We start from the raw sequence: 24,784 nt of genomic DNA on the forward strand, positions 1-24,784 counted from the left end.
AGAGGATGGGGACTCTCAAGGACTCGGGGATGGGGAGCAACCCAGCCAACCGAGTTAGCTGTGGGAGGCGGAAGGAGGGGAGATGGAGGGGCAGAATTGTTTGGAAGGTCTTTATTTTGGAAAAGCTGTGCAGAAAAAAATTTAACAAAATGTTGCTGTGAAAAGAGAAAATCAAATTTTAAGCATTAAAAATATTCAAATCAATCCATTAGCTCAGATGAAGGGAGGAGGCCAAGGGCAGGAGGAAAGGTTGGTCTCAGGGTTGTCAGGCAGACAGCGGCCTCCAGGGGGGAAAGGGCGTTTCCCTGAGCACTTTGCAGAGGAAGACAGGGTGGTCACGGGGCTAGAGTGGCCGTGGCTCCTTTGGCTTCTCCTAAAACACTCACCTGTCCCACCTGCTCCTCAGCCCTGCCCCAGACTTTCTAATGAAGCGGTACGGGCCCTGAGGAGCCGTGTCCCTCCCCAGCTATGCCAGGGCCATTGTACCACTCCTTCAGGGGGAGGGGCAGGAGCGATGGTGAAGGGAGTCAGGGCACATTCGAGGCTGGCATCGCCGCGAGTGCCCCTCCTGGGCAAGGCTAGTGAAGGCACTGCCTTCACGGTAGGCATCCTGGGACTCTTCCCTGCGTCTCTGTCTCCCACCATACTCCTTCCTAAGTGATCCTGGCGATGTTTCTGCTGAAGACTCTCCTGGCCGCACGGGTGCCTTCTCAACCCACATGGGCAGGGGCCCCCATAACCTGCATCGTGGGCCTGCCCGAGAGGTGGCGGCAATCTGACAACGTGAGCGCCAGTGCCTTGGCCAGGCCGTCTCATCGAAAGCATCCAGTCAGCTGGAGGAGGATCCTGTCCTCTCCCCAGACTGTCCCCTGGCATCGCCTTCTGCCGCTTTTACTTGCGCAGGCCCTCACCCTTCCTGAGGGCAGCCAGAGACTGCTGCCGAGGCCTCAGGTGTCAGATGTGGGGATCAGGACTACTTTCTCCCCAGAGCTCCCCAAAGTTGGGTGCAGCTTCCTCAGTTTTGGGAAGGAAGAGCCTATCCTACTTCAAGTCTTCAGGCCCTGAGGTCAGCAGATCTGCTCCTCCTTGCCCTGCAACAGGTCTGGGGCTCGGTGCTGAGAAGGGCAGCCCAGGGCACTCTGGTTCTGCGACAGGGTCCAGTCCCCTTCACTGAGCAAGTCTGGGGCCAGGAGGTCAGCGGTGGTGGGAGGGCTCCTGTTCTGTGTCTCTGCTCCATTCACATCCTTACTGGTGCAAAGCGGCACTGATTCCAGCTCGGTCCCCTCCTCTCTGGATTTTCGGCTCCGCTGGGGCCAGTGGCAGGATCCGTTCCTACAACCTTGGGTGTAAGCCGTATTTCTGTGGCTCATGTACACCTCCAGCATGTAGTAAATGGTCCAGAAGACAGTGAAACAGCCCACTAGCACCAGGGTCTGGGGAAAGCCAAGCACCTATGTTAGGGACTGTGCCCACGCCAGACTGTGAGCTCTGGGAGTCCCTTCCCTTGGGAGACCGCCGCTGCCTCCACCGCACCCCTCTCCTGTCCCTCCCACCGCAGGACTGCCCCCTGCCTCGTAGATGGGGATCCGGGTCTTCCCAACCCCTCCTTCCCCAGGTCACCTCGAGGAGCACCCAGGATCAATCACCCTGGACAGTCCCATCAGCAGTTTGAGTCTTGGTCCTAGTACCTTCAGTGTGTTAGGAGTGATGGTATAACCGTCTTCCTCGGGAATTTTCAGCCCAGGTGGGCAGGGCAGAGCAAAGCCATCATGCAGATATTTTCCGCTCATGGCACTTTCTAACAGCCTGTGGAGAAGCAATGGGGAGAGGACACCTTACTGACCCTGGTTCCTACACCATCTGCCCTCACCATCCTCCTGCGCTACCACTGAAGGGAGGGAGGGGAACCCAGAGCTGAGGGCAGGTGCGCACTCTGGCTTCCCGGCCCCTGGCTGTGCCTGCAGCTGGGGTCCACAGCTGGAGGAACAGCTGCGGTTCGGAAGTGCATGGGCTTCCCAGGTGGCTTCTTCTCCCCTCCCTCACGAGCTGCCCTCCCTCGGACGCACTGGGCCAGACCTACCTTTGTCTTTCCCTGATGTCCACTGGACTCCACATGGAGCCGTACAAGGTCAGCTGCCACTGCTGGAGGATGCCCAACTGGGGTGGCTCATCACCTAGAGCAGCAAGCGGGCAGCCTGTGAGCCGTCCCCTTGTTGGCCATGCCACCCAGTGATACCCGGCCACCAAGGCACTCAGACCACACGGTTCAGTACAGTTAGCGGCTGTCCCGCTGGGACCCGTGGGTTCTGCAGAATGCCTCACAGGGTGCTCGGGCACAGGACCAGCAGGGTGAAAGGCTGAACTCGAAGCACAGTTTTGATTTTATTTTCTGTATTTTGGGATTTCAGCTGGCATTTTTCTTGAAAGAAAAATATTTTTCTCTCATCTTAATGAAGGTTTGAAAACCACTAGCTGGTTTAGCGAATACCTAGCTTGACTAGGGGGAGGGACCTATGGGGGAGGGACCATAATTTCCAGTCTCTTCACTGGTATTGCAGATATTCAATAGTCACTGTTATTGTGACTTTATATATAGGTCACTTCATTTTATTATTACTATTTTATCTTTTTTGAGACAGGGTTTCACTATGCAGTTCAGGCTGGCCTTGAGCTCACTTGGTGGCCCAGACTGGCCTTGAACTTGCAACCATCCTCCTGCCTCAGCCTCCCGAGTGCTGGGATTACAGGCGTGCACCACCATGCCCAGCTTATATAGGTCACTTCAAACCTCTGAGTCTCAGTTTTTTAACAATGGTGAAAACTAGTCCTGCCCATACCTGCCTACCAGGGCTGGCTGAAGCAAGGTTATGTGTGAAAGGACTTGATCAGTCACTTCTCCAAGGAATAGACAGGTGGGACAATGGTTAGTTTTAGGGGTTAATGCCCAGTTTTGGATGCACAGTCCTCAGCGTCTGCCTTCTTTGTCCAATGGCAACCCTAGGCATTCCACATGGGACCCTGAGACCCAGAGGGGCAATCAGGAAAGGCGGGACCCTGGGGCCAGGGCAGGGGGCTCACCCACATCCCTGATGACCAGTCTGTAGGCGCCCTTTGCTCTTTCTCCCCAGCACCGCACAGTGGAGAAGGTCCAGTCGTTGAAGCCACTGGGATCCCTGGGCAAGGTGCAAAGTCAAAGAGATGAAAGGTGCGGCACGGGAGCTGAGCTCTTTCCTAGGCACGCTGCTTCCCCACCACATCAGCCGCAGAAACGAGCTACAGCATGTGCCAGAAGGCCCTGGGATCTCAGGGAACGAGGGACTTGGGCCCATGCATCACAGGGGAAAAGCCAAGGTGGAGAGAACACAGGCTTGAAGTCCCATAGATATAGGTTTACTGTTACTTTCTTAGCGCCTACTAGCTCTGGGACTTGTTCGCGCATTTGTAAAAGGAGGTCACAAAGTCTACTGCAGAGGGTCCTTCAATGATTACAGTGTGTGTGTGTGTGTGTGTGTGTGTGTGTGTGTGTATGCAGAGCACAATGCCTAACATTGTAAACCCTTGACTAAACCATACAATCAATGGCTTCCAGCTGCCAAGGACAGTCAGGGCCATGGTTGCTTATGACAGTGCCACTACCCTCTTGAAGACAGCTTGGGAGGCCACACGCAGGGGTACGTACGAGTCCATGCTGCGGGGGGCGCCGATGAGGGACATCATGCCACTGGGACAAAAGAGTTTCAGCTCCAAGCTGCCACGGCGTGGGTGAGTGATGGAGACTGTCACTGCCACGTGCTCCAGGGTCTTCAGCCCCGACATCTCCAGGTCCATCCTGCTGACTGTAGGAAGTCAGGCTGGGAGGCTGGGAAACCAGCCCATACACACTGATGCCCTCACTCCAGCCCAGCATACACAAACGCACAGGCTCGCCGGAGCCACACACAAACGCCTATGGCAACCCGAACACAAGTGACTAGATGCAGCGCCGCTGTGACGTTTACAGCCCAGCTTAGAGCCTAGAGGAAGGCAGTGCAGGGCTGAGACACAATGTCAGAGCCCAGCAGAGCAGCTTCAATTACTCATTCACCCCAAAATGATCGACTGAGTACCTCCTACATTTTAGGCACCTGACTAAATACCGGGACCATAACGATAAGTTGGGCACGGTGTCTATCTCCCTGAAGACAAATGGAAAATGACACGATATACACGAAACTGACCAGGGCAGACATGCTGTGAGACACGCTGAAGGAGGAAGTGAACACATACTGGTAGAGGGCAGCCTGGCAGAAGGGAGAGATGGCATCACGAAGACAGAGGTGAAATGAGTAAGTCTCATATGTGGAAGACAATACAAAATTGTCTTAAAAAAACACTACAGTGGGTAAGTTTCAAGGAAATTCTGCTGAATGAAAAAAGCCAACCTCCAAAAGACACACAGTACATGATTCTGTTTACATAGTTATTTGCGTGAGATTTCCCTGTACAAGTATTTTTCGACCTCCTGTGAATCTACAGTTCTTTCGAGGCAACAAAACCGAACAAAGCCCTAACAAAGTGGAAGATTCAATTGGGGATTAGTAAGAAATTAGAAATGCAACGAGAAATAGTCCTTTCTAATGTACCTTTTTGCCCAGCAATTCATCCTAATATGCAGAAGAGGAAGTAATACCTTCATTTTACAGATGAAGAGATATTCAGAAAAGGGAAAAAGAGCTGGGTGTGGTGATGCATGCCTGCAACCTCAGCACTCAGGAGGCTGAGGCAGGAGGATAGGGGTAAGTTCAAGGCCAGCCTGGGCTACACAGTGAGTTCAGGGGCAGCCTGGACTACAGAGCGAGAGCCTGTCTCATAAAACAAAAACAAAAACAAAAACAAAAAAAAGGGAAAAAGGAACCTAGGATGGGAAAGGCTTTAAATTAAAAAAAAAAAAATTTTAACAAGCAATTGAGAGCTATTATAAATTATTGAGCAAGGATGGAGTTTTCAACACAGTGCTGAAGGAAGCTTTCTCCAGAGGTGGGTAGAAGCCGTAGAGGAGGGAGGAGGTGGCAGAGGACGGATCGTCATAGGGCTGAGGTGGAGGGTGTATGGACACCTGGGACTGAAGGAGGAGGACAAGGACGAAGGCTGAGACAGACCTTCTGCCCTGCTTAGCTCCTCCCCCGGCTAACCTCACCCCAGTCCCCTTGCTACATTCGCTGAAGTGTGTTGCCTCCCACTTCTCCACGGTGACACCTGTATCCCTGAGAACCACGTCTCCAATGTCATAATGTCACATTTTGTTTTCCTGTCCTCCTTTTTCTTCCTTTCTTTCCTGAGGATTACGCTCAGGGCCTTAACAAAAAAACAAAAACAAAACCAAAAACAAACAAAAAAACAAACCCAAACCAAAAAATAAACCCAGGGCCTTTCACACTGAGCTACATCCCTAGACCTTTTTTGTTTTGTTTTTTTGAGACACGGTCTTGCTATGTGGTTCAGGCTGGTCTTGAACTCACTGTGTAGTCCAGGCTGGCCGCAAACACACAGTGATCCCTCTGCTTCAGCTTCCTGAGTGCTGGGATTACAGGTGTGTGCCACCACGCCAGGCCTTGACCTTTTATTTTTTATTTTGAGACAGGGTTTTTCCAAGTCTCCAAGTTGTCCAAGCTGGGATCCGAACTTGTGATTCTCCAGGCTCAGCCTCCCAGGGAACTAGGATTATACCATTTTTATTCTTTTCTTCTTGCTTTGTTTTTTTTTTTTGTCTTTTTGAGGTAGGGTCTCACTATGCAGTTCAGGCTGAACTTGAGCTCATCTTGTAGCCCAGGCTGAACTCACAATGATCCTCCTGCCTCAGCTTCCCGAGTGCTGGGATTATAGGTGTGCCCCACCATGCCTGGCTTTTTCTTCTTACTTTGGTAAGGTTGTGGGAGTGAGCAGAAATAAAAGCGTGTGTTTGGCCTGCCAGCTACAACTCGCCATCTTCTCCTATCCCATCCACCAGCCGGCCAACTGCAGTCCAGCTGCTGTCCCCAGGAATACACTGGGACGATTCTTTCCAAGGTCACCCCTGGCGTCTTTGTCAGCCCGCCACACTCTTCCGTCCTGTCTTACTGGCTCTCAAGGAAACCACCCTTGACGCCCGCAGTAGCATTCTTGCGTGTTTATGAGCCCTGTCTCCAATAACAAGAAGAAGCAGAGAAAACAGACGTCCTCAAAACCTAACTTCAATAGCTACCAATACATGGACAATATATTCCTTTTGTAGATGGTTTACACCTCCTCCCTTTCCCAGATTCTTCTGACAATCCCCAGACCTTTTTTGTTTTGTTTTTTTGAGACATGGTCTTGCTATGTAGTGATTGCCAGGCACCTGGCAGTTCACAGGCAGAGACTTTGGTATGCACTGCTAGAAGGGGAGCCCTTGGGAAGCTCCTGACTTTCCCTGTGTCTCTCTGCTAACCCTGACTGGTGACTGTGTATCTCAAAGGCTCCTGAGGCTTTAAGATAAAGCACAAGCACTTCTCACGGCACTTGCAGCTCTAACAGCCACATCCAGGTGTGCCACATCCTCCGTCCTCCCCGCACTCCCTGCTCCAGCCATCTCACATGACTTGGAGCTCCGTGGAGACTCCCCTGACTTTGCATGTGTCACTCCTACTGTCCGGATGTCCCTTTTCTCACCTGCCCTCCTGGCTAGCTTACATGACAAACTGGTCAGTGACCAATCTGAGAACCTTCGTGTCTTCCTGATGGCAGAAGATCTCTCTCCTGTGCTCTCCCAGCGCCTGCTCCACCTCCACCACAGCTCATGCTGCCCTGCACTAGCGGGCTATGCTGTCTTCCCTTGCAGACCGTGAGCTCCATCGGTGCAGGAGTCACATCTGATCTCTGAATCCACAGAGCTTCATACAGCGCCTGGGCAAAGCAGGTCTCACATATCTGTAGAATAAATGAGTGGCTCAATCGAGATACAATGTAGAGGGAGAACAAGGAGAAGACTAAACTGCAAGGGAAAGGCTACAAGAAGACCTGGGCAGAGACAATGGAGACAGAGGGACTGACACCCCAGAGCTTCAGGCTTGGGGGACTAGGGAACAGTAATGGCAAAGACGTAAGTGGAAGAGACTTGGGAAGCAAGTAGGCTTTTGAGAGGTGACAGAGAAACCCCAAATTTCCTAGGTGTTAACTGCACTATATTGGTAGGGTATCAATAACACACCGTGCCAGGCGTGGTGGCGCACTCTTGTAATCCCAGCACTTGGGAGGCTAAGGTAGGAGGATGACCACGAGTTTGAGGCCAGCCTGAATTACATAGTGAGACCCTGTCTCAAAAAAACATGAGAGGCTATGTTACCCTTCTTTTACTCTTTAAAAAAAAAGAAAAGAAAAGAAAAAAAGAAATAACTGATAAATCTAAAACTCTCCCACTTCTCTATACAGATAATTATTACTCTCAAGTTAACTTAGATACAACTTGTCTACCTATGTGTGCTTTTTCACTACATAGCTATACAACAATACAACACTGGATTAATAATATATTACATAAATACTATACATAAATAATACATTTACATATTAATGATATATGTAGATAACCAGTTTCCTACTGTGTAAGTCTCTTTGAAAGTCATCTTTTCACTTATTACATGTTTGAGACTTAAACAAACATGCGAGGGCCGGGGAGATAGCTCAGCAGCACAGCGCCTTGCTCGGCAAGCGCAAGGTCCTGAGTTTGATTCTTGGTACAAAAGAAAAACTGTAAGAGGCCAGGGATTTAGCTCAGTGGTGCAGCACCTGCCTGGTAAGCATGAGGTACTGAGTTCAAGTCTCAGTACCCAAACAAACAAACAAGGCACACAGTGACTTAGGAATGAAAAGATGAAGGAACATGCTCACGGCACGGGTGGAAGGCGGCACAGACACAACAGAGACGGGTGTACAGGCAGGTAAGTGCCCTGCTGTAGAGCAGAAAAGAACCCGAAAAGGAACCCAGTTGAAGAGGAGTGCTTGTCTGTGTTCACAGTACGGACAGTAGCACGCTACAACCTTTTTCTGTTTTGTTACTGATTGGTGTGGGTGGGAACTCGGGTGGCCATGCACGTGAGTACACTACCATTATTTCTAGAATTTCTAGTGAATTAAATGTGTTAATATATTGAAGAAGTTAATGTTGAGAACAGAGTGTGCACATAAAGAAACACTCAGGCCATGGCTGATGATCCTCACTGTTACTTAGCCTTCGGGGGTCTTTCTATTCCAAGAGACATGAGTGCTTCTGTTTGCCCATATTCTACTGGGAGCTATGACAATCTCTATCCTTCCTACTGGTGAGGGACACTCTCGAGATTTAGATCTAGAAATCATGTGTGGAGAGGTGGTAGCAAGTCATAAACATAGAGGGAGGACAGATAATCTTTTCTCCTTTTTATGGAGATAGGGCTCAGCTCTGTAATTCAGGCTAGTCCTGAACTTGCTAACTTAGCTCGGGCTGGCCTCAAACTCGTGGCGATCCTCCTGCCTCGTCCTCCCAAGTGCTGGGATTATAGGCGTGTGCCACCATGCCCAGCATGAGGACAAGTAAGTGATCTTGGATCAAAGTCTTAGAAGACATTCAGGACTCTGGAGCAATAAATGAGCAAGTGAAGGAAAAGGGGACCTCAGGAACAGAGGTCAGAAGAGGGTTAAGTAGTAAGGGGTCACAGAAGCCAGAGGAGGAGATGGGCTGCAGCAAAGGTCTAATTAATCAGGTGAGAACAGCGAGAAGGCGACGGATGGACTCTGAGTTAGCCTTGGATGGGACCAGGGAGAGGCAGCACGAGTAACAAAGTGAGTCTTTCACAGCAGAGGAAGTGGCGGCTGCAGTTAATCCGTCTGAAAGCTGATGGGGGCAGGGGCATTAGTTGGGAGGCAGAAGGAAGAACAGAAGAGGGAAAGGGTGGGCAGAAGGGGCAAAGAACAGGACCCACTGCACAGGGCACAAACCAGGAGGAAGGGCAGGGGAGAGCCGGTGCCTGCGAGTCTTCTAACACACAGGCTGTTGCGCAGAAGACGCTGGCCCGAGTCTCTTTCCACCTCCCACCCTCTGGGAGAGATGTCAGGCCCAGTGTCTGCTCTAAAGGAGCTAGGGATCCAATACCCTCTCCCTCCTAACTCCCTTTTGTTGGAGAAATGGAAGTCTGTCTGGCTCTCCAGCCGCACTGTTCAATCAGCCACGTGTTTTGTTTTTTCTTTTTCTGTCTTTTTGAGACAGGGTCTCGCTATGCAGTTCAGGGTGGGCTTGAGCTCACTTTGTAGCCCAGGCTGGTCTCGAACTTGCAAGATCCTCCTGCCTCAGCCTCTCCTGAATGCTGGGATTACAGGCGTGTGCTACCACGCCCAGCCCAATCAGCCACATGTGATTACTTACATTTTTTTTTTTTTTGTCCTTTTAAGACGGTCTCGCTCTGCAGTTCAGGCTGGCTTTGAATTCACTTTGTAGGCCAGGATGGTCTCGAACTCACAAAGATCCTCCTGCCTCAGCCTCTCCTGAGTGCTGGGATTATAGGCGTGTGCCTCCACACCTGTTTTTTTATTTCTGTTTTTCTTCCAGTGCCAGGAATCGAACCCATGACCTCGCGCTTGCCAGGCAGGCGCTGTGCTGCTGAGCTAAATCCCCAGCCCCCCACATTTGGTTTTAATTGTATTTTATTATAGTTAACTGAAATTTAAGTAATCACAACCCAGGTGTGCTGGTGCTTGCCTGTAATCCTAGCACTTGGGAGGCTCAGGGAAACTGAGGCAGGAGGACTGTTTCAAGTTCAAGACCAGCCTGGGCTACAAAGTGAGCTCAAGGCCAGACTGAACTGCATAGTGAGACCCTGTCTCAAAAAGACAAACACATACATACATACAATTAAAATTCTTTTTTTCAGTCTCACTGGTCACATTTTAAGTGTTCCATAGAATTATCTAGTGCCATGGATCTAGAACATTGCCATAATGGGATAAAGTTCTATGTGACAACTTTGCTCTGCAGTCTTAGAGATGTTCCACCTTCCCTTCTACTGTAGGGATGTTCAGTTCCCTCTACCTTAGAGAAAGCTCCCTTCCTGGCCCCAGACAAGGAATCACCCAGATCCTTCTAGAAAAACTACAGTTTGGCTGTAGGGGTTGGGGTTTCTCAATTCTCTGGGGCTGAGTCGCTCGGCTCCGTCCTACCTGGGCTTCCTGCCTTCAGCTCTCCAGCTCTCACCTTCTGTCTGCTCAGGGTCACCGCCCCTGACCTCTGAAGTGCGCGGCAGGCCCGCTTGCTGCCTGGGTAAGACTCCTCCGGCCCCACCCCCGACCTTTCCCTGCTCCTGCGCAGCCCCTCTCTCCCTACACCGCCTCCCGCTTTCCTCCCCCAGGACAATCTGGCCCCCTTGCTCTCGTTTCCTAGTGACCAGTAAATAGTTGCCAGAGTCTTCAACACCTAGGGAATGTGTCAGACATCCTGGGGCAGCATTCCTGGGTTAGAGGAAGCAAAAGATGACAAAACTGGAGAGGCCTCAACCCTTCTAAGTCAATTCCCTCGTCTGACACATATGATAAGAAACAGTCCTCAGTGGGAGATAAAGGTTAGAAAGCACACAATCCCCAAGACCGTGGGTACGAAGCCAGGGGCTTCTGACAGAACCACATTCCTGGGCATGTTTCTGAACTGCTGTGTCTTGGCTAGTGTGTTGTGCCCTTTCCAAGATAGCATTCCTTTTACGGGAAATGGAGTGACCGGGCCTAAGGCTCCTTTCACAGACAGGGAAGCTGGCAGGAGCTGGACCTGCTTAGGCAGAGGGTTCTCAACTCCCCCAAGCAACAACTTCACCCACAGCAGCCTGCCCTCCTCCTGCCTGGGCTCTGGTCTGAATACTTCTGAGGAGGGCAGAAAAAGTGAGGGCACAGTTCTGGCTTGGGTAGAGTATGACATGCCTCAGCCTTCACAGAAAGTAGTGAATAACTCTGCTTGCCAAATTTCTTAAAGGAAAAAAATTCCCCAAGGGGCCAAGGGTGGAGAAAACTGGGAAACGTGCAGACAGAGGAGCTGGGAGATCGCTCTGGTGGCAAGAATGCACGCTCAGCATGTGCAAAGTCCTGGGTTCCATCGCCAGCACCAGAATAACACAATCACAACAAAAAATTGCGCAGAGGTCCTCTTGGAAAAACACCCTCCTCTGCTTCCCATAAGGACTTCCACCTATGTGCTCAGCATACACAGCTGCATCAGTCACTTGGATGACAGCCCTCCCCTTGATCCCTTCACACAATCCCAGCAGCCTGGGCACCGTGGAGGCGGGGAAAAGCACAGGTAATTCTCACCTAGGGACGCCTACTTATGCCTCTGTCCCACAGGCGGTGTCCAGCTCTAGGAGACAAACCTGAGCGTCAAAGGAAAGAAGCCTCAACTCCTTTACTTCACCTATGGCCTGGGCTGGACAGCTGTCTGGCAGGATCTTAGCATGGAAGTCACAGGAGTTTCTCTCATGCCCCACTCCCGCTCCGCCTACCCGCCTGCCTAGCTGGTTGCCTAGCGGCCCCTTTCCTCCTAGGAGCTCAGGAGAAAGGTCTTGTTTAAGCAGCCACGGGGCCAGCCAACTCAGAAGCAGCAACATGTCCTAAAATGGTCAAAGAAAACTCCACAGGTTTGGCCGGAGCTCAGCTCCTGAAGGAAGCGGGGAAAGCGGCAGTGAGGATGAACCTCACGGCCCCTCCATCCGCCCCAGGCCTGAGACCTAAGATGAACCCCTTGTGCTGACTACTTACCATTCCACAGGACCTCCAGCGAGTAGGGGGACCACGGAATAGCCCTGTTCTCTTTCAGCACGGGGCTGACGTAGGAAGCTAAGTAAGGGACAGACGTCCAGATCTGTTAAAGGAAAGGGGGTGCTGATGGCAAATCAACAAACAAGACTGAGCACACTCACACGCTCCTGCACACATGTGCACAAGCACTCACACACTCGTCCACAAGTTCTGCAAGGCCCAGTTCTATTTTTCCTCTCTGCATTAGCCCCTTCTTTCACTCCTGGGCTCCTGCTGACAACCTGGATGGCTCCTTGAGGCACCAGGTCAAGGAGGCAAAGGCAACGGCCTTGTCCAGGGTGGAGGAGGAGAAGAGAGCATCCCAGAAGCCCCAGCTATTCTCCAGCCCCATTTACTCTACTAACAGTTTGGGGACTTCCGTTATAATGCTGGGCCTGGGTGCTACCCGCTGCCGTGAGGGTAAAAGTGGTCAACGAAACGACGTGATGATCGCAGAGCGCCAGGCAGTAATGTTTTCAGCATCGGATGCCCGCTTGGCCACCCCGCCCGGCTGCCCCGCCCCGCCCACACCTGTTCACCTTGGCTGCATTGACGAGTCTCCAAGCATTGAGCAGGCCGAAACCGTGCTGGTGGCTATGGCTGAAGCCCGCCTCATTGGTGAGCCAGTCTGCATGGCGATCTTCATACTGAAAGGACAGGGGCCCCGTTAGCTCCATGCATGGCCAGTGTGGCAACAACAGCCGGACTGCTGTCTCCTTGCTTCCCTCTGGCCGATCCCATCCAGACGTTCCCACTGAGGCCACTAGGAATGGATTCCCCCAGGAAGCTGGGACAAAAGGTCAAAGCCCCATGACATCGCCACCTGGCAGCTTCCCTCCAGACAGGGAGTCAGGAGGCACGGAGGTCAAATGGCATTAGCGGAACAGGACAAGTTTAAGTGTGTGGTCTTGAGGGTACTCCCATGTTGTTCCTTACAAGTGCCACTCTGAAAGGGACTCGGTGCCTACCATTTGGGACACCTAGACTCTGGGGTAGGCTGAGCCTGGCCACCGTCTGCCTGCCAGGATCTTACCTGCGTGGCTGTGAAGACAATGATGTGCTGGACATCGCGCCACGTGAGGCAGGGCCGCACCTGCAGCATGAGGGCTACCATGCCGGCTGCCAGAGGAGCTGCCGCAGAGGTCCCTGTGTGGCCCTCTGTGCAGCCGGTGCCCTTCTGCAGGTCCCAGTCAGTGGTCACCTGGGAAGTGGAGTGCGGAGCAGTGAGGGTGTTAGAGATGCGCTCAGACCTCAGATCAAGTCTCTCAGGTGGGCCTGGCTTGTTAGAGCTGTGTGTTTGACCAGAGGGGCCCACAAGCAGGGCTGGGAAAGGGGACCCTTAGTCCTTCTGGCCTCTGAGGGACCTCTGAGGAATCAAAATGAGTGGCTTCCGAGGGCAAGGCTGCAGGGGGAAGTATGACGGAGACATGCCAGGGGCCTTGGATGTTGCCAAGTTTTGTGATTCTTGCCCCCGTTCCCCCAATGCTCCACCCAGCCCCCCAACCCCCTCAAGGGGAAGTGGCCAGGGGAGCTGCTGGGCTCCCGCTGCAGCGTGTCAAGGAAGTCCCACTTGGCAGTTTAGGGACAGGGCTGGGGCAACACGCATGTGCACACAGCGCACTAGGGCTCAGCTGCGTCTAAGCAGCCTGCTTGCCCTTGCTCTATTGACCACACACAGGATGAGCTGCCGTCTGCTCTCGCTGGGGTCTCAGGTGGGATTCCAGGAACCCCCCTTTAACGCCCGCGGTTCTGACGTGAGACTCAAGCAGCAGAGATGGGATCTGCCTGGCATCAAGTTCTTTTCATGTCCCATCAATGCCAGAGTATCAGAGGGTTCAGCCGAAGAGGGCTCTGCCTCAAACTGCTCCTTTATGTGGCACCTGGATCCTTATCCCACGGTGCTGGTGCAAGACTGGAGACTTCCTTCCTTCCAGTTCTCCTCTAGGTCAGATACCAGGGTGCCAACTTCTGCCAAGAGCTGCCTTTTCTCCATTGTACTCACTGCTTCCCTCCCAGCTGTTACAGCAGCTGCCAAGAGATGCTGTTTTCACCCAGACACTGTGCATGCCCAGCAAGAACAGGAAAAACACTCTCCAAGTTGTAGTTTCAGCAAGAGCAGGAAGCTAGGGCTGTGCCAGGGAGCAGATTGATTTTTTCCTGTTAAGGAAACGGGCTCACAGTGACAGTCTAGTGTGCAGCTGTGAGCTTGCCCACGGAGGCAGGAGCTGCGTGGAGCCCGAGGAGAATCCAGGCAAGCTTCCAGGAGGCCAAACTGTGGGAAGTGTGTGCTCCCGTCTCTGCCCGCAGAGAGGCGGCTCCACCCAAGTGTCCAGGGCACTGGGCAGAAACTGGCAACAGAAGTTCCCAAAGCAAGGTCGTTCCAAAGATGGGAACTTGGCTACGTAAACTCGCTCTTCATTTCTGGCCAAATTATACTTCAGATGGAAGGCTGGGGAGAGGGCGAGAAGCAGAGCTGAGTCTGGAAGGGAAAAGCCAGGCGCTGCAGAGTGGCAGTGACCAATCTTTTCTGGAGCCTTCTGGGGGGCCCGGCTGGAGCAGGGAGAGATGGGGCTCGCAGAGCTCTGGCAGGGGGCGAAGACAGAGGGCGGTCCAGCTCTTCCTCCTACCCGAGCCTGACCAGGGGCAGGGTACCCTGCGGACACAGGCCCAGGCTGCCGAGCATGGCCTCGCTGGCTTTTCACTTCAGGCCACCCCCTTCTCTCCTCTCCCCGAGGCAGGGCAGGGTGGGAGGGAGGAGCTAGTGGGGGTCACCTGGCACAGAGCCTTGGAACATTGTGTTGACCAGAAGTCATTTACTGGCATAACAACATTTTAGTTTTGGAAAATGAACTTGACCCTGCGGGAAGACAAAGCAGCCTAATTCCCAGTGGCCCCAGAGAGCCCTCCCCACTCAGCCACCGGAGAAATCTGACACCAGCTGGTTGCAGCACAGCTCCTGCCTGGAGCCTCTGGTCCCCACTTTCTCTGCTACGGACCACAGGGACAAACATGAGGCTCTAGGACTATGGCCCAGAGACCTGGCTTAAACCCGCTGGGATGGAGCGCAGCACAGGAAGCTTCCAGGGTCCCAGGGGTTCCTGCTCCAATCACCCTGCCATGGCTCCAGTTATAGCTCTAGGCAAGAGCTCTGCCAGGCTGACAGGCGCCAGTCCTCAGGTTCCTCTTCCCACCCACCCCAGAAAGACCTGCGCCAGCTTTCCTGCTGAGGACGAACCTGACAGAACTCACAGTATTTACACAGCGGTTGAATAGCAATGCCGTGAGGCTCTATTTTTAAGCCCGTAGCAATAAGCCAAAGCCTAAATTCTACTGGGAAGGCATTTCAAAGTAGTTGTTGAATTAATACACTTGTTTCTATAACAATATGTATATTTGTTCCAAATTAAAATTATGAGATCAAAGTCATTCACAAGGATCTAGTCAGAGCCCTCAGCAGTCTCCCAGCAGAGGCCTTAAGAGGCTCAGGTCCTGGAGGGCAGAGGAGCGAAGAAACACACTGCGATGGCTGAGAGAGGGCACAGGGCCCGCGACACTCACAATGCTCCGGAGCATCTTGTCCCCACCACTGAAGGTGACCGCCAGCATGGAGGCACACTCTTCTGCGTAGAAAGGCATCCGGCCCTCCTCGTCCACAGCACCTGGCACCGGGGAGGGACGTGGGAGCGGAGGTGACAAGTCGGTCCTGCAGCAGGGGCCTGACGGTATCAGAGGCGGCTCTGAGTTATCACCTGGGGGCAGCCTTGAGCTTAGAAAGTGATCTGAGCTCGTCAGGGCTGGTGACACACTCCTGTAATCCCAACTACTGGGGAGGCTGAGGCAGGCGGATTGCAAGTTCAAAGCCAGCCCTGGCCAATTTAGCAAGACCTTGTCTCAAACAAACAAACAAACAAACAAACATGTTTTCAATAGTTTCCAGGGCAAAACTGAGTGCCTCCCACTTCTATCCTTAGTCATTCATTTTTTTTCTTACTATTTACTAAGCATCTGCCACATGGAAAATGCCACATCCTCATCTCAGGCAGGAAGTCGGGTAAGTAAATAATTATAGCTGCAGTGATAAAGCCTATGATTGGGAGCATAGGTAAAGGGCACTTCCTCAAGGCTAGTGAGGAATCGGAGAAGGCTCCAGGCGGAAGGCAAGTGGCCCCTGGAGTGAGAGACCACAGAAGAGACCTGACTTGTCAACATCGGGGTGGAGGCAGAGAATAGTTCAAAGTGTTCGCAGAGAAACCCTGACACCTCGGAGAGCAGGCCCAGTCCTATCCCAGCCCAAAAGGATGCCCTTGCTTACATATTCAGACAGACACACTGCAGCCGAGGCACACAAAGAGTCACACACACACGCAGAATCACTGGACCACTACCTATGGTGACGGTGTAGATGGAGTTGGCGTAGCCATCGTAGTTGCAGTTGTCATTGTGCTGGCCCCCGTTACCACTGGCCACCACGAAGATGCTCCCAAAGCCCTGGCGGCCGGCCATCACTCCGTGTTGCAAGGCAGCCTGCAGAGCCAAAATGTCAGGCTATCAGCTGAGGAGCTCATCAGAGCACCCCCACCTACCACACCGGTCACTCTTGCCTCCCCTCCTAGAAAGAAAAAGGAAGTAAGGTGCAAGGGGCGCTGGGCAAGGGGAAGAGATTTTCAGGTGGGTACAAAACGGGGAGGGAGGCTGAGCATGGTGGCGCATGCCTGTGATCTTGGGAGGCTGAGGCAGGAGGATTGCTGGGAGTTTGAGGCCGGCCTGGGCTACACAGTAGGTTCTAGGCCAGGCTGCATGACATAGGGAGACCCTGCCTCAAAAAAACAAAAAAGATGGGGAGGGAAGTTAGAGCTGAATGAAGTTGGACGGACGCACTTTGTTTATCAGATGACAGAGTGGGGCCAGGAATGATAGCCAAGAACAAGGTCAAAGGGAAGCAATCCGAAAACATCACTCCATTTCTCTAAGAACCTGGGCCCACTACCCGCTAGCCTGGGCTAGGTGTACACTTTCTGAAAGGAGGCCGAGGGGCTAGAAGGCCCTGGTGTGGCACTGTGGGTGAGGTAGGGGTGCAAGGCGGGATTGCCTGGGAGTAGTTTTTCTAGGGCCAGGTCTCCTGATCTCCCTCCGGTTCAGTTACCTTCCCGAGCTGGTGGGGGCCGTCCACCGTCTTCCCATCATCATCCGGGCCCCAGCTGTTGAGAAATGGCCACAGGGAAGAACCAGAGCCAGGCTCCCCTCCCCTCCCGGGGCCTGGGCTCTGCTGGCCACCCTGTCTGTGGCTCTTACTCTCTTCCCCAGGGTTCCAGTTCAGGACTCCCATGATTTTTTTTTTCTTTCTGGAGGTGCTGGGGATTGAGCCAGGGCCTCCAGCACACTTCCACTCTAAGCAAGCACTCTACCACTGCGCTACATTCCCAGCACTAGGATTCTGTCAGGAAAAGAGATAGGCTTCAGCGGTCCAGCCCTTCTCCAAAGTGGAAAACAGAAGACTGAACTAGCGTTCTTCTTTTCCCTGGAGACGTCCGCAGTATAGGGCTTCTTTATTCTGACCCTGGGCTCTGACCCGCGGGTCCCACTGACACGAGACAGCACACAGCTGTGGGGCAGAACAGGGTCACTCCTCGGAGCCTAGGCGTCGCCACAGGGCTGGAGGGCAAAGGCACCCACGAAGGGATGCTCCATGTGGGTTAGCTCTTCTCAGGCTGTGGAATTCTGCTCTTTGGGAGGAAATACTTTGTGGATGACATCAAGGATTTAAGGGGGACTGGCTAGGGGCAGGAGCAATGGCAGGGGAGCCACCCACCCCCAGTTCCTCCTGATCCTGCCCACCAGAGCCACAGCCTGAAGCTGCAGGTGCTTTTTTGTAGGGTGGCAGGGACAGGCACTGGGATTCATCTTGCCCATGGTTGGAGAAGCTCTGAGAGTTCAGAAAATTTCCGTGTGACAGGCCGGGCATTCCTAGTGCGGTAACCGCTTATGGGGATGACAGAAGCTTAAGACTGAGCACCCGTGGCCGGGCATCTGGAGAAAGAAGGGCAATGGCCTTATCAGCCGAACGCAGGACCCCCGTGTGGACCTGCCTGAGCCAGCCCATCTTGCTGTCCTTATGCTGGGGTGTTCATTCCAAGTGCTCCACCCTCTTGCCCTCTCACCTGTGCTGCCTCACCTGCAGCTCTGCCTCACCTGCAGCTGTAGATGTCATTGATCTGATAGTGCTTGTTGAACGCCACAGCCTCCATGCTGTCTGTGAGTGGCCCGTCCAGCACCCGGATGCCTAGGCATTGAAGATGCCACACCCTTACTCACACTGCCGCCCATGAAACTGCTAACTTAGCTGGTTCCCCTCACTGGGGGACTAGGCGGTGGGGGGCTACATGTGGGAGACTTACTTCCCCTGTTCCTTCTTTGGTACTTTTTGAATTGTCCCACATATATGTGTTACCTATCTGAAAAATGTTTTTATTATTGCGCCGGAGCTTAGACTGTGACGATCCTGGGGTTTTGCGGGAAAAGTAGGGATAGAATGTAGGTAACTCAGCGGGGCGTGGTGGTGCACACCTGTCATCCCAGGACTCGGGAGGCTGAGGCAGGAGGATGGTTGCGAGTTCAAGACCAGCCTGGGCCACAAAGTGAGCTCAAGGCCAGTCTGAACTGCATAGTGAGACCGTGTCTCAAAAAGACAAAAAGAAAAAAGTAGGTAACTCACTTCCTTCTTATCTTCACCCCTAGTCACATAGAACAACTAGTACAATACACGACACATAAAAGACGTTGGGTAAATGGTATTCATTACCAGCCGCACTCCCAGAGATAACTGTTTGCCCTCTAGGGTGGGGGTGGCATGTCTTGGTGACCACATAGGGACAATCAGGGCTTTCAAAAGGGACTAGGAACAGGACACAATTGCACACGCCTGTAATCCCAGCACTGAGGTGAGGTTGAGGCAGGAGGATCGCTAAGTTTGAGTTCTGCCTGGGCTACTCAGCAAGACTGTTGCAAAATAAAAGATAAAAAGGGCTGGAGATGTAGCTCAACGACAGAGCAGCCTACAGCTGACAAGGAAAGCAGAGCGGAGCGGTTTTGAACCCAAAAGTTTCTGGCCCTCTCTCTAACCTCATCCGCAGAGGACTGCTGCCTCCTGCTGGAGAATGAGAGGAATGCAGCCAGCCCACCGGCTCTAGAGGCTCTTGGGCACTTTTAGGAATCACCCAGAGGGATTCCTGCTCATTCCTTTCGCTTTCTGCCCTGAGGGACACAGAGTGAAGTGGAACCTCAGAACCGCTTCCAGTGGGGACTGGGCCGTCCAGCTCTTGAGTGGCTGGACAGCAGCTGTGACGGCAGAGGGGGCTGGACAGTGAGCCTGCGAGAGCAGGGTGCACAGACGTGGGGTCGTGGCGGAAGCGCTGCTGACAGGCACTTTGTAGACACGAAAATGCAAGCAAGGAGCTGTCAGGACGACTTGGGGGAGACTGGAGAGGTGGGGCTTTGGGACAGTGGCTGTGCTGCTAAAGACACGTTTAGAACATCACTGCGCTGAAAAACCAACCAGCTGTCCTACTGTCCTAAGGGAAAAGGGGTTCACCCTTTAGTGTAGGCTGTGTGTGCTGGGGTGGGAAAAAGAAGCTTGACAAAGGGATGGGGGTCCAGGAATGACTACTGCGCCCGGCAGAGCCTACCCAGGTCATCGGGCAGCTACCTGCTATGCGGCTCCCATAGGCCACGCCCACTGCACAGAAGCTGTTGTTGGGCACAGCAGCGATCTCGCCTGCACACCGCGTGCCATGGTGGTTGCCGTTCTCCACGTCCGGGTGGGGCATGGGGTCAGGATCGTTGGAGTTGAGGTCATAGCTACCCTCGGGGCTCTGAAATATTGAGGGACAATGGGCAGTCACTCACTGGTTAGAAGGAGGCGGGTCCTAGGGGGTCTGAGAGAGAAAGGAACTGCGAATTTGGGATTCCCAGCGGGGAAGCAGGCCCATCTCTCTTTCCAAACCACACAGGCTATGAGATCTGAACAGTGGACACTGGGGCAGAACTAGGAAGCGTCATGGCTCTTAGCAGATGTCTCTCTTGCCTATTATAGGAGTGGGCCCGCTGCAGAATGGCTTGGGCAGCTCAGGACAAGAGAGATTTCGGGTTATCTAATGATCACATTTTAGAAAGAACAAAGAGCCCAGAACTGTGGAGAAGGAAGCTGCCTACAGGGCCGCTCCTTACTCCACAGCAGGAGCAGCAACAGGAAGCAGGAAGTCGGGCTGGGGTTGCTCTCCCTTGGGGCTGGAGCACCTGCTGTGTCTTAGCTGCCAGGCTGGAAAGCTGGCTGGGAGAGGAGAGGAGAAAGCACCTCACCCCACCTCTGAGCTATTTGGTTTGGCTCAGTGCCTGCGAGGTGGGGAGTGAGACAGAGGCAGGGTGCAGCAGCTGCTAAGATGTGGACAGGGAGGTGGGTCCAGGCCACTCACATAGTTGGGTGCAATGTCCTGGATGGTGTGCTCCACTCCGTCGTCCACCACCACCACCGTCACCCCGCGCCCGGTCACATTGCGCTCCCACACACCTGTCACGTTGATGTCCCTGCCGGGGCTCCGCCGGTTATTCTGCAGGACACAGGTGGGAGCCCATGACACACGGTGCATCCCAGACAGACAAGTTACAGCTAGCGACCCCTTCTCATCTTGGCTTCTGCCCGAGAGCCAGGGAGATGCTGTGGGCCAACCGGTCACGGGGAACACAGCCAAGAGGGTCAGGTGACAGTTCCGCCACAGGCTTGGTCTCCAGGGACGTTTGGCATCACTTGTGGGTGACGGGGTGAAATGGGGGCTGAGGTAAGGGCTGGACAGCATAGTTCTTATTATTATAGTTATTATGCCAGTCCATAGCACATCAGGCACTGTTATAAATACTTCATGTGTATTTTCACTTGCCCTAACCAAAATCCCACAAGGTAGGTACAGCTACAGCCTCCCCTTTACAGATAGGGAAACTGAGGCTCACAGAGGCTCACACATGCTAATAAGTGGCAGAGCCTGAATGTGTGCCTGCGCGGCCTGGCTGCAGCCCGAGTGCCCAGAGCACTGCAGGACAGTGGCTCTCCAGACGGAGGACAGGCAAAGGAGAGGCTGAAGACAAACCTCAACCCTGGCCCCAGAGAGCCCCTTCAGGGGAAGGGTGGGTAAGAGAGGAGGGATTTGGTGAGAAGCCAGCAGAGAGCTGCACCAGAGCCTGCCCAGCGGAGACAGAAAGCTGCAGAGGTGGACTCACCAGGTGCCACTGCTGGGGGTACTTGGGGTCATTGAAGTGGACGCTGCGCTTGGCCCGCTTCAGCAGCCTCTGCTCTGAGTGCCAGCGCACAGCCTCGTGCCCAGCTAACACGGCCTCGGCCTGCTGCCGGATGGCCTGCACCTCCACGGCCTGCCTGGGCCCGGCTGGCTGCACAAAGAGGTAGTGGCCCCGCAGCTCTCCGATGCGCCCGGCGTTCACCAGCCCTGCTGCCTGCGCCAGGGCATCCGCTTGCTGCTCCAGATGCTCTTCCTCCCGATCGCCTCCCAGGCTGTCCAGGTGCACAGCCCAGCTGAGCCCCCCTGCGCCTTGGGCATCAGGCCCACCTGCCCCTGCCAAGCCCATGACCCAGGGAACCAATAAGAAGAGCCCAGCCAATTCCAGCCAGAGGCAGGTGGGCAGGCCCAGGGGGGCATCCAAATGTGGCACTTTCTGCCTCCCCTTCGGCATCAGAGCAGCGGGCTGCAGGCAAACAGAAAGGACAGAAAAGAGGTAAAAGAGCTGATGACCGCAGGAATCTGAGCGGGCGGCTTTGAGCCATCAGTGTGGCCCCCCAGAAACCCTCAATCTGCTCCTTTCACAGCCTTCAGCGTTTGATCCTCTCTTTTTGGTCACATTTTCTCGTGATCAACAAGGTCAGCAGCAGGTGGAGTGTGGACCAGTACTGACCACTGGACGACTTCCCACGCAGCACGGTCCAATCCCTAGTCCACCAGAGAGCAAGCCGTGCCCCGATGCTCACCCGCACCGCGCTGCTCTTCCCGCTGTCACAACTCAAGGGGTTCAAAGTACACACAATGCCCACCAGCGAGTGGCGGCAACTCCACTGTTCTCTGCCAGAGGATCCCGCCCCCTTGTTTTGAGGGGACCTGAACCTTTCATCCTAGCTGACATCTCAGTCTGGTTGTCCTCAATGGGCCCCATGCCCACCTGGGCTCTCTGTGACGTTGAGCTCCTGGTCTGGCTAACCACGTCACACTCATTTTGTGCAACTGGAGCAAAGGCGTCACCTTCGCTGAATAGTGTTGATTCTGAGCATAGGCTGCAGACCTGTGGGCCCCAAGAACAGAAGAAATAATGTCCCACCAAAGCCAGTGGAGCAAGCAGAGACTAGACACGAACCCCAGGACCAGTGACCACAAAAACTGTCCACTGATAAGTGCAATTTCTAGATATCTGAAATAGGCCACCTAGCCTGGTCTGGTCTGGTGGTGTTCACTTGTAATTCTAGCACTTGGGAGGCTGAGGCAGGAGGGTTGCCACAAGTTTGAGGCCAGCCTGGGCCACACAGAGTTCATGGCCAGCCAGAGCTACATAGCAAGAACCTGTCTCAAAAACAAACAAACAATAAAGTAGGCTATAGGTTGAAATGTATCTAGCACAGTAAGGCCAAATTGGTGAAAAACCCAGAAACCATACTTCTTGTCCTATTATTATTATTATTATTTTTTGTTGGTACTGGGAATCGAACTTATGACCTCAGGCTTGCTAGGCAAGCACTTATGCTGCTGAGCTACATCCCCAGCCCTTCTTGTCCTATTATGCCAGCTTTTCTCATTTGTTTTTCTAGTGGACTTAACTGTTACTAAAATCTCTCCCAAGAAAGTAGGCAGTTCAGTTCCTGAAAGTACAGGCAGCCAGCAGAGTGAAAGAGGAAAAAGCCAGAGAGACAGATAGAGATAGAGATAGATAGACATAGGTAGAGAGAAATAGAGATAGAGACAGAGATAGGGATAAAGACAGAGACAGAGATACAGATGTGTGTGTGTGGTGTGTGTGTGTGTGTGTGTGTGTGTGAGAGAGAAGGAGAGAGAGAGACAGAGGGAGAAAGGGACACAGGGAGAGGGAGAGAGGGAGAGAGAACGAAATGAAACTGAGCAGGCATACAGGGGAATCAGCAATGGGAGGGAAGAAACGACTGGACGCCTTATAGAGCCTTATAGAGCTGCTGCTGTAACGAGCTTGTCAGGCTGCTTGGGGTTGAGAGCTCAGGCTCCAAACTCAGCCTCCAACTTCCCACAGAACCAGAAAGTGGTCCTCAGAGTCCTCAGAAGACAAAAAGGGTCAAGTCAGAAGGGGCGGGCAGGTGTGGGGACAGGGACAGGTGAATGTGAGTACTGGGCTCCTTTAAAACCTCTGCGGTCTGCTGAGTCCACCCTGAGGGCAGCTGACTACTCAGACACACACTGAAATGAAAACAACCCAAAGCCTCCTAGAAAAACAACTACTTCGCTGGTGCTTTCTTGGAAAGAGAGGCAGTGTAGGCACCTACCATTTCCTTCCAAATGCCCCATCCCACATCTGTTCCCCTTAGGCTTTCGAGCATGGACTCGAGATTTCTCCCTGCCTGCCAGCACCCTCCACTGTCCCTAAATATTCCGGTGTCTCCCCTTACTGCTTCTGTTAGAAAGCTAAGAAGGCAGGAGTCTTCAGTTACAGTGGAGCCCACCACAGATTTCTGGAAGGAGAAACCCGAGCTCTTCCTGTCTCCCGGGGTCAGAGCACCACTGTTTGTTTTGTTTGTTGAGACAGGGTCTTGCTATGTAGTTCAGGATGGCCTTGAGCTCACTATATAACCCAGGCTGGCCTCGCGGCTATCCTCCTGCCTCAGCCTACCAGGTGCGGGGGTTACAGGCGTGTGCCACCACCCCCGGCCACAGCAGCATTTTTATCAACCAGGCTTCTGGGCAAGGAACTTTAAACACCCCGGAAGCAGAGCCCCACCACTCCCAAGAGCTAGGCCTACCTTTACAGGTTTAAGTGGTCAAGGAAGAAGGACAATTCAAAGTCCAACATTCTGCTCCTAAGCGACTGTCCTTGCAGCCTCCACAACCTTCTCCGGGTCACGAAGCGGGGCTACTTTCCACTGATCATTCCCTCCCCCGGCCTCGACGGCTCAGTGCCCCGCGCCCCGCTCCTCATGAGGACCTAGACAGCCCTGGAATCCCAGACCCTGGGGTCCCGTTCCACTGGGGTCCCCCATGTCAGGACAAGAGGCGTCCTCTGTGCAGCGCCCTCATCCTCAGACACCGGTTCCCCCGACTTTTGGGCCGCCCGGACTTCCAATGTCCAGCCCCCACCTAGTTTCTAACTCACCGGCCCGGCCGCAGCTGCTGCCGCCGCCTCCCTGCGGAAACTCGCGGCTTCCCGGGAGCCTGAGCCAGTGACAGCGGCATCACTTCCGCCCGGCGCCGCAGCCAATCAGCGGCCGGCTCTCTGCCCGACCGTCTGCCGGAGCAACCCGCGCCCGGGGCAGCGCCTGCAGGCGGCCTCTGCCGACGGGGCCTGAGGGCTGCTGGGCTTAGCTCGCGGGGCTTCAGCGCCCCGAGTCCTCTGGGCATCTTCTACCGCGTCCCTCCCAGAGGGTTCTTCTCCTTCGCGGCGTCCTCTGGAAAGGGCACCTCGGTCCCGACCTTTAAAAGTACCTCGTTGCTCTTCTTCCCCTGACCGCCATGGGCCCGACTCTCCCTGTCACCCTCCCAGAGGGGCGCCTGCCTCCATCAGGTCGCCTGTCTTCTCACGGTCAGAAGACCCACTTCGCTGCGCCCCCACAAAGGCCACTAGGATCTCAGGGGTCTCCCGCAGCAGCCGTCAGCCCCGGGCAGCGCCGGCTCTCGCCGCCAGGGGGCGCTGTCGGGGGCGGCGCGGAGAGTCGCGGCCTCTCCTGCCGCGGGCCGAGCCTCGCCCCCCGGCTCGT

General features: G+C 53.8%; 2 protein-coding genes across 4 annotated transcripts in view; one reads left to right on the forward strand and one right to left on the reverse strand.

Moving 5' to 3' along the window:
• Positions 1 to 941: 941 nt before the first annotated feature.
• Pcsk7 (proprotein convertase subtilisin/kexin type 7) lies at positions 942 to 24,289 on the reverse strand. 3 transcript variants are annotated; one of them, XM_013511024.1, is made up of 17 exons: positions 24,184 to 24,289; positions 22,018 to 22,137; positions 21,070 to 21,549; positions 20,271 to 20,405; positions 19,505 to 19,670; positions 17,992 to 18,082; positions 16,946 to 17,000; positions 16,188 to 16,326; positions 15,361 to 15,518; positions 12,836 to 13,003; positions 12,342 to 12,449; positions 11,764 to 11,866; positions 3,680 to 3,836; positions 3,079 to 3,173; positions 2,081 to 2,174; positions 1,689 to 1,806; positions 942 to 1,433 (listed from the first exon to the last, which is right to left on the reverse strand). In XM_013511024.1, the coding sequence occupies exons 3-17, from the start codon at positions 21,535 to 21,537 to the stop codon at positions 1,068 to 1,070; spliced, it is 2,421 nt and encodes an 806-aa protein (XP_013366478.1). In that variant the 5' UTR covers positions 21,538 to 21,549; positions 22,018 to 22,137; positions 24,184 to 24,289; the 3' UTR covers positions 942 to 1,067. The 3 variants fall into 3 exon arrangements, with proteins under 3 accessions (XP_013366478.1, XP_005378255.1, XP_013366479.1); XM_005378198.2 differs by having other exon boundaries at positions 15,361 to 15,461; positions 24,184 to 24,288; XM_013511025.1 differs by lacking the exon at positions 24,184 to 24,289 and adding an exon at positions 23,834 to 24,174.
• A 250-nt stretch (positions 24,290 to 24,539) lies between these two features.
• LOC102018173 (protein SPT2 homolog) overlaps positions 24,540 to 24,784 on the forward strand; it is a 1,132-nt gene continuing 887 nt past the window's right edge. Inside the window, exon 1 of the mRNA XM_013510975.1 lies at positions 24,540 to 24,738. Within this exon, the coding sequence (XP_013366429.1) occupies positions 24,540 to 24,738 (199 nt within the window). The remainder of the gene's footprint in view (positions 24,739 to 24,784) is intronic.

This window comes from Chinchilla lanigera, unplaced genomic scaffold, assembly GCF_000276665.1.
Source record: "Chinchilla lanigera isolate Chin_1 unplaced genomic scaffold, ChiLan1.0 scaffold00011, whole genome shotgun sequence".
NCBI classification, from domain to species: Eukaryota; Metazoa; Chordata; class Mammalia; order Rodentia; family Chinchillidae; genus Chinchilla; species Chinchilla lanigera.